This window comes from Oncorhynchus kisutch, unplaced genomic scaffold (genome assembly GCF_002021735.2).
Source record: "Oncorhynchus kisutch isolate 150728-3 unplaced genomic scaffold, Okis_V2 scaffold1325, whole genome shotgun sequence".
Taxonomy (NCBI): Eukaryota; Metazoa; Chordata; class Actinopteri; order Salmoniformes; family Salmonidae; genus Oncorhynchus; species Oncorhynchus kisutch.
This window is the reverse complement of record NW_022263270.1, coordinates 42319-50997: the sequence shown is the minus strand read 5'-3', so window position 1 is coordinate 50997 and position 8679 is coordinate 42319. Positions and strand designations below refer to the sequence as shown.

Below are 8679 nucleotides of genomic sequence, written 5' to 3'. Positions count from 1 at the left end.
CCCAGCTGTCTCTATCACATTGCAATGTTTTTTTCTGTCAGCTCAAAGTGAGAGCACTTTATATTAAGGGCCATAATCCCACTTCTCTCTGTCACATCAATAACAGACTCTCTCATGTTCCTCCATTCTCACCTTTTCATCAAACCCAGTGAGTCTCATTCCCTAAACCGCTCTCTCTTTCTCCACCTCCTGTTTCATTCTCTACATTAGAGTTGCCATATTGGGGGAATTTTTTCCATCTTACAATTTGACTACTTTGGCTGTGTTTACAGCCCAATTCTGACATTTTTTACACTAATTGGTCTTTTGACCAATCACATCAGATTTCTTTCACATCAGATCTTCTCAGAGCTAATATGATTGTTCAAAAGCCCAATTAGTGAAAGAAATATGAGAATTGTGCTGCCTGTGTGAATGCTGCCTTATAGTAGATTTGGTGGGAATTTTGCTCAGTTTCTGTGTGAAAGTGTCAATTAAACCTGGCAACACTGCTGTGTATCCACCTGAAGTGTCCCTGCAGGGCTGGGCAGTACTGCTGTGTATCCACCTGAAGTGTCCCTGCAGGGCTGGGCAGTACTGCTGTGTATCCACCTGAAGTGTCCCTGCAGGGCTGGGCAGTACTGCTGTGTATCCACCTGAAGTGTCCCTGCAGGGCTGGGCAGTACTGCTGTGTATCCACCTGAAGTGTCCCTGCAGGGCTGGGCAGTACTGCTGTGTATCCACCTGAAGTGTCCCTGCAGGGCTGGGAAGTACTGGTGTGCTTGTCTCAGGACTGCGGTGCGAAAGGATGTGGCAGGGCCAGCACACGGGGCCAGGCACAGGAAGGAAGGAGCTCCACTCAAATTAATCTCTTTTGGACAGAGGCTAAAGGAGCTGGGGGCATATTTTAGAGCCAGGAGACATCTCCTAGGAGAATGCCATGGTAACCAGGGCCCCAAAGCGGCGAGGGCCCCCAGGCTTTGGCAGGGGTGTTCCGACTCCCTTTTCAAGTGCCCGATCAAAAGTGTCAGGAAAGGTTCTGTTATTGGCCATTTGGCGTCTCTCCTTTCTTTCCTTTGTCTTTCTTCCCTTGCTCCGCCTCTCTTTCTTGGGTTACACAGGAGGCTGGGAGCTGTCCCGGATCAGGCCGAGGTCGCCAAGGAGGCTGTGAGAAGATGGAGAGTAGAGTCTTTGCAATGGATTGTGGGAAAATGTTGCCAAACAACGCTAGGGGGAATGTGGCTGTGATGGCAGCTTGATATTAGACACAATAGTGAAATGATGTAGCGTCTGTAGCAGTGGGAGTAGAAGTGATCATTCTAGACTCAAATGCCAGCTATTACAGATAAGATCACCAAATCTGTCTGTGTGAGTCTCCTGCTTCTTTGCTAGATTGCTCTCGGCATGCTAGTGAAAGTCCTTTACACCACCAGGAAAAGCAGTGCTTCTGATCCATATAAGAGCTTTGAGAAGGTGCTGGAGATCAACGTAGGCTACAGTTGACGGCATTGCAAAGTTATAGACGGCTTCACTCGTCGTCATTGTGACACATTTACTTTGACGGGGATGTTCCTTAATGCGCTGCAGAACATTGACCCATATTCCTCAGTAATTCATTAAACTGACACCAGATCAGAGGTGAACTTTTATTAATACATTCTTAGTAAAGTGATTAACATTAAAAGGTATACAGTGCAATTCCCAACCCTTCTCTCCAAGAAAAGAACATCAGTTAAGAGTAAGACAAGAGCAACAGAACACGCATGCTGCATTATTTAATGTTCCCCTAGTCTATCTGCAGTCAGCCAGGTATTATATTTGGTAGGACATGATACAATAGTATTTTAATGAAAAGACCGCCACCTTGTGGGATAAACAGAGAACTACACAGATGTGGGTTGTGTTCATTAGGGCAGTGGTTCCCAACCTACATTTTACCAGTAAGCTTATGGTCTCAAGAGTCTTCTCAAGTACCCCCAACTCATATACTATACGATAGGTGGAAATCAACTTATAGGCCTAATTATTATTTTGAAAAATTAAAAGACCACGGATAATTTAAGCAAAAGACATCAGCCATACGGACAACCAGACCCTTCCAATGAAAAAGGACCTAAGATAAGAGTACGGTATGTTACACAAACGGAATGCATCTCAATTTCCCCCATTTCCTCCGGCCCTCTCTTTACGTTGTGTTTTCCCTCCTTCATCATGCTCCCTGTTCAGCTGTCTTCCCTCCCTCCTCTTCTCCTCCCACATGACCCCTATCCCTGTCCACCTCTATCCAATATTACAATATCCTCCATTTATTTATTTCCTTTACAGTGTCACCTCCGTTCTCCCTGTCTTGTCTTCCCTAATTCCTATCCATTTAAGCCTTTGTCCAATAGCATCAACCCTCACAATTATTCTCCTAACCCCCTCAACCTCTCCCTCTCTTCCCTGTACCCTCCCTCCCCCTGATCACTACCCCTGAATCCCAAACCCCTAGTCCCTAGCCACAAAGCACTTAAATAGATCTGAGATGATTGGACCGGTATAAGCAATATGGTGGTAGCTCCATCTGGCCTTCTGATAGGCCAGACGGGAATTGGTGCCATATAGCTTAAAGGACATCTTTCCAATCCTCTCAGATCTACCCTACTGCATAGGGGGTGGGGACTAGTGGTTGATTTGGGATTCAGAGCCCCCTTAGCGAGTGTCCATGAGGGGCTGCAACCAGAGCAGGAAACGGGACACCTTCTGGTAGATGTAACCCTGACTACAGTCTGCCCCTGCTGGTCTGGAGACTACCCCGGTCAGATAGAACACCTCCCTGTGGAGAGATAGGATGGGACTCCCCGGCCCCAGGATGCAGTCACCCTTGGGTCTCACCGTCGTACAGCCCATCTTGTTGGTGACCAACCCCGGGTGCCTCTCCACACACTGGGGCAAACGCTCATATGCCAGGTGGTTGAGAGTGAGCGGGCCTTGGACCTCCGTGGCGTCCACGGGGTCCTTCCAGCCAGTGACCACGGCCGGATACTCGCCAGTCATCAGGACGACCTCTGCAAAGTCACGTTCGGGCAGGCAGGCAGCGACCACATGTTTCTTATAGACGATGCGCTCGCGGAGCTCGAGGACGGCCAGGTCGTTGTCAGGGTGACCGGGTACGTAGCGGGGGTGGACGTGGACGACTTGGACATAGAGCGTCTGTTCGCCATCTTCAGATGCGGTTAGGCGCTTGCCTGGGAGGGGAGGGACGAAGTACTCAAAATCAATGAAGGAACACATAGTGTAAAGCAAATCAAAAACATACCCTCGCACACACACACAGGAATGAATGCACACACACACACACACACACACACACACACACACACACACACACACACACACACACACACACACACCACTTCCACCACCAGTGGAGCCTGAGCCTGTAGACTGGACATGATGCCCCATGATGAGCACTCACCGACAGCCACCTGGAAGTTTACGTATTTCTGGGCACACTGGGCTGTAGTTAGAACCAGGTTCTCCTTCAGAATGACACCACTACAGAACCCTACAGACTCTGTACTCTTCAGAATGGCCTGCACAATGACAACACAACAGTTACAATATACAGCAGAGATGATACTGCAAAATACATGATCACAACTATGGGAATATTGGGTTAATGTGCTGCAGCTTTGATAGTGAGGGGTTGACTTCATGAGAAAAATGAATCTGAGAGCATAGTAGTGCCTGTCAGTGGACAGTGTGTACCTAGTTTGAATTGTGTGTGTGTTTGTGTGTGTGTGTGTGTGTGTACCTCGTAGTGGTGTGTGTTTTCCTACCTGCCAGGGACACTCTCCAGAGTTGCAGGCTAGTCCCTCAAAGTTGCTGGCGATGTTGGTTGACTGTCTCTTTGTCCACTGGCTTAGGCTGTTCACCTTCCCACAGGGGAATGTCACTGAGAGAGGGATGGAGGGAGAATTACTGAGTATAGTTTAATATAGTACAGTTTAGTATCTAGTATAGCATAGCATTAGCCTCGTACGAACCATCCTGATCTCGCAAGCTTACATTCTGTTTCACTATCCGCTAGCGAGATCAGGATGTTGCGTATGAGGCTAGAATATCATAATACAGTACAGAATCACTTAACATATAGGATAGTATAGCATGGTATAGCATAGTAGTATATGGTGACTGACCTGCAGGAATACACTTCACCCTCTCCTTCTCCTCTAGTTTCCAGCCACGGGCACAGGAACACTCATAGGACTGGTATCCTGGCTTACAGAACTGACTGCAGCCCTTGGTCTTGTCCAACATACACACTGTCTGATCTACAATCACACACAGAGAGAAAGACAGAGAAAGGGGGAGAGGCTTCTTCACTGTTGACGTTTTTTACAACATGAGTTCCCCACCAACTCGGTGTTGGGTCCTTCACGTCTCTCACCTGTCTCACAGTGGACTCCAAAGAAGCCTGACTTGCAGACACAGTCGTATCCCCCCACGCTGTCTGAGCACATGGCTCCGTTCTTACACGGCTTCTCTGCACACTGGTCCCCATCTGTACACACACAGGGTTAACAACACAGCCAGTCAAATGGTACATTCACTAATACAAGACACATGTTCTGGGGTGAACTGTCACACCAAATCACATGGATTTCAACTGAGTGGTAACCCAAAATACTAAGTACTCTGATATGTTCCAAGAGAACGTCAGGCAGAATCATTACACTTACCTATGTAGACTGACCAGAAGATATCCTGAAAGATCAAAACAAAGTCCACTGTCAGTTTGATTCAAAATGTCTACAGAATCATCAGAAGTCCACTGTCAGTTTGATTCAAAATGTCTACAGAATCATCAGAAGTCCACTGTCAGTTTGATTCAAAATGTCTACAGAATCATCAGAAGTCCACTGTCAGTTTGATTCAAAATGTCTACAGAATCATCAGAAGTCCACTGTCAGTTTGATTCAAAATGTCTACAGAATCATCAGAAGTCCACTGTCAGTTTGATTCAAAATGTCTACAGAATCATCAGAAGCAAGAAGATAGATTTAAAAAAGGAGATGAGTGGAGAGAAGCAAGGAAAGGAGGAAGGTTTGGAGGTTGTTAAAGAGGACGTCTGAGGTGAGAAAAGGAAGGATGAGCTGAAGGAGGTGAGGAAAGAAGGGAGTCTAATAGAGGGAGGTGTGAGGAAAGAAATCTGTTCAGTGGGAAGAGGGAGCATTGGCCCACCGTGCGGTAGGAGTCCTGGAAGATCTCCCTGGCCTCCTCGTAGTTGCAGACCTCCTCCAGACACTCCCTCTCCAGGTTGGCAGGGAGCAGGCTCTCCTCGTTGCCCACGTTGGCCCTCTTCTGGCGGGATAAGGTGATCACTTCACTGGCCTCCTGCTTGTCCAGGAACACTGGGGGGGGGGGAGATTTTAGTTGTTGTACTTTTGATACTCTTTCACAAAAATATATATTTTTTATCTCAATGGATAGTCTATTTTTCATATAACCTGATTCCACTTAAAATGTAGGTCACACATTTGAAAATAGTTGAATACAGATTCTCGGCCTAAATCTGTCAAATCTATGTAGTAGAGTACAAAAGTAACACTCTTTGTTACTAATTAACTAAGGCCTAAACCCAGTGCCAAAAAAGCACAGAACTACACCAATAGACCTAAACACTCTTCACACAGTACCTTTGACTCTACGGATCCCCACTCCCAAAAAAGGTCTCAGATTCCATTAAGAATGTAGCCTGATGCCTCCATGACAAACTATCCTTGTCTAATGTCATCCTGCCCCTTCCCATGTCCTGTCTAGTGGATAAACAGGCCCCTTCCCTGTCTTGGTGTCCTGTCTAGTGGATAAACAGGCCCCTTCCCTGTCCTGGTGTCCTGTCTACTGGATAAACAGGCCTCTTCCCTGTCCTGGTGTCCTGTCTAGTGGATAAACAGGCCCCTTCCCTGTCCTGGTGTCCTGTCTAGTGGATAAACAGGCCCCTTCCCTTCCCTGTCCTGGTGTCCTGTCTAGTGGATAAACAGGTACCTTCCCTGTCCTGGTGTCCTGTCTAGTGGATAAACAGGCCCCTTCCCTGTCCTGGTGTCCTGTCTAGTGGATAAACAGGCCCCTTCCCTTACCTGTCCTGGTGTCCTGTCTAGTGGATAAACAGGCCCCTTCCCTTACCTGTCCTGGTGTCCTGTCTAGTGGATAAACAGGCCCCTTCCCTTACCTGTGCTGGTGTCCTCTCTAGTGGATAAACAGGCCCCTTCCCTTACCTGTCCTGGTGTCCTGTATAGTGGATAAACAGGCCCCTTCCCTGTCCTGGTGTCCTGTCTAGTGGATAAACAGGCCCCTTCCCTTACCTGTCCTGGTGTCCTGTCTAGTGGATAAACAGGCCCCTTCCCTTACCTGTCCTGGTGTCCTGTCTAGTGGATAAACAGGCCCCTTCCCTTACCTGTCCTGGTGTCCTGTCTAGTGGATAAACAGGCCCCTTCCCTTCCCTGTCCTGGTGTCCTGTCTAGTGGATAAACAGGCCCCTTCCCTGTCCTGGTGTCCTGTCTAGTGGATAAACAGGCCCCTTCCCTGTCCTGGTGTCCTGTCTAGTGGATAAACAGGCCCCTTCCCTGTCCTGGTGTCCTGTCTAGTGGATAAACAGGCCCCTTCCCTGTCCTGGTGTCCTGTCTAGTGGATAAACAGGCCCCTTCCCTGTCCTGGTGTCCTGTCTAGTGGATGTGAGTTCCTCCTTTCAATTTTAAGATCTTTGGAACCCAGTGAGCCCCTAAATAATACATTTTCATTACTGGCTGGATTGGCCATTCAGGGAAAATAACCATCCAAGGAAAGTCTCTCTGTGCCCTTTTGTTGGGGGCGGCAGGAAGCCTAATGGTTAAGTGCGATGGGCCAGAATCCGAAAGGTCGCTGGTTTGAATCCCAGAGCCAACTAGGTGATAAATCTGTCGAAGTGCCCTAGAGCAAGGTAAATAACCCTACTGTAATTACTCCTGTAAGTCGCTCTGGATAAGAGCATCTGCTAAATGACTAAAATGTCAAATGTGTTGCTCAGGGCCACCAGCCAGCAGCATCGTGTCCCTGGTCCCTTACCTGTCTTGGTGTTTTTAGTGTCTAGTCTGGCCGTCACAGCTCCCAGTAGCAGTAAGGAAAGCAGGGTGGCAGTGGTGGCTAGGGAGCCCATGGTGGCAGCTAGAGGACAGTCTGTCTGAGTCTGTCTGGCTGTTTGTCTGTCTAATCCTGTCAGATCACCTCAGCAGAGTTCAAAGTTCACACCTAAAAACAACAAGGACCAGAGTTCAGAGATTCCCACATTCTGACATAGACATCACAGATGACATAACTTTCTGTCAGGATGAGCTTCAAAGAGGAGGGTCATTTTATGTGCAGAGTAACCTACAAAACAAGAGGATGAAGACTAATTGTTGTGAGTGTTGTTAAAAGCTTTTGGATCTTGGGATCTTGGGATCATTAAAATCTTAAACTTCAGTCTTGCAGCTTCCTCTCTCTCTATATAAAAATACCTCAAAATCAACAACCTGTTTGTTTAATAGAGTTAAGACATCAAATGATCCCATCAGAACAGTGACAATGCATTTTCTAAAGAACCCCGGACTTGGTTACAATGCTGCCATCGTGTGGTATTATACCCAGTTTGTTGTTGTTTCATCCATTTCCAATCATAAACAACAAAGAGGGATAACATCAAACACCCAAAACAAACTAGATTCATTGGTATTAAGCCTAGTCAAATAGTTAGTTTAATAGATTGCCTGTAACAGAACAAACCAAACAGGCCTGTGTGTTTATATTTAGTCCAACATGAATATGAACTGGTTTCATGTTGTGAATGATGCTGCTGTCGTCTATAAAACAACATATGACACGACCAGACTAATCTGACATGATGCTGTAAAAGCTTGGGCTACCACAAACTGCTAAAAACATACGAATGTATGGATCTTAAACGATACTTGAAAATATAGAGGCCTATCATGCACCCACGCTATATTATGCTACCTAAATCGCAACGCGTATCCCATTATTGGAGAGATGGACCGCTATTCAGGGCGCGGCAAAACGCATGATGATTAGAACGGTAAATAAATGCACGGTATAACCTACCGCATCGGACTTCAGCCGGGGTTTGGGCGGAATGAGAAGGATGACAGAAGCCTGTTCGGTTGCTTCTCTCTCTGGTCCCGACACGCAGTTCACCGTGTGGATCCTCGGCTCTGAGATCGCACTAGAGGTTGACAGCATCACACTCCAATGTTGCTTTTTCAGGCCACTACGACGTGTGTAATCAACCACGTGAGGGCGGTCTTGGATACTTTATTCAAAGCCATTAATACAAATACTGTATGTAGGCTACTATACTGTATTGGTCCGTTCTACTGTAACCCGTTCTACTGTAACCCGATCATGGATTGTTGATGCTACTGTATGTACTGGCCATTGAGAGGTTTGAAGCAGCCGCCATATTGGTACTCCTGAGAAGGAGCAGTTCTCCAATGCTTCAAGGACAAATTTACATGCATTAGTATTTTTTTCTCTAGTTGGGACAGTAACATTAGTACTCTCTAAAAAAAAATCTTGATTTGTATGTTTAGTTCACATAATATAATGTAAAAGTATGCATTAAGGTGTCTGTAGTAGAATATACATGGCAAAAATGAATGTAAACGTTAATAAATGCATTTCTAT

The 8679-nt window shown here is 46.6% G+C and overlaps 1 protein-coding gene across 1 annotated transcript; it reads right to left on the bottom strand.

Moving 5' to 3' along the window:
• Nucleotides 1-1611: 1611 nt before the first annotated feature.
• LOC109884293 (coagulation factor X-like) lies at nt 1612-8463 on the bottom strand. The gene is made up of 9 exons (XM_031818291.1): nt 8098-8463; nt 7066-7248; nt 5206-5375; nt 4704-4728; nt 4412-4525; nt 4161-4295; nt 3801-3916; nt 3437-3554; nt 1612-3206 (listed from the first exon to the last, which is right to left on the bottom strand). The coding sequence occupies exons 2-9, from the start codon at nt 7154-7156 to the stop codon at nt 2671-2673; spliced, it is 1305 nt and encodes a 434-aa protein (XP_031674151.1). The 5' UTR covers nt 7157-7248; nt 8098-8463; the 3' UTR covers nt 1612-2670.
• Between the last annotated feature and the right edge of the window lie 216 nt (nt 8464-8679).

Bases quoted from the DNA above. Each gene is read 5' to 3' on its own strand.
- LOC109884293 (XM_031818291.1), bottom strand. From the start codon at position 7,156: ATGGGCTCCCTAGCCACCACTGCCACCCTGCTTTCCTTACTGCTACTG. The intron at 4,729-5,205 runs GTGGGCCAATGC...TTGATCTTTCAG, and splicing joins TCCAGGACTCCTACCGCACG to GATATCTTCTGGTCAGTCTA. The intron at 3,917-4,160 runs GTCAGTCACCAT...TCCCTCTCTCAG, and splicing joins GGTGAAGTGTATTCCTGCAG to TGACATTCCCCTGTGGGAAG.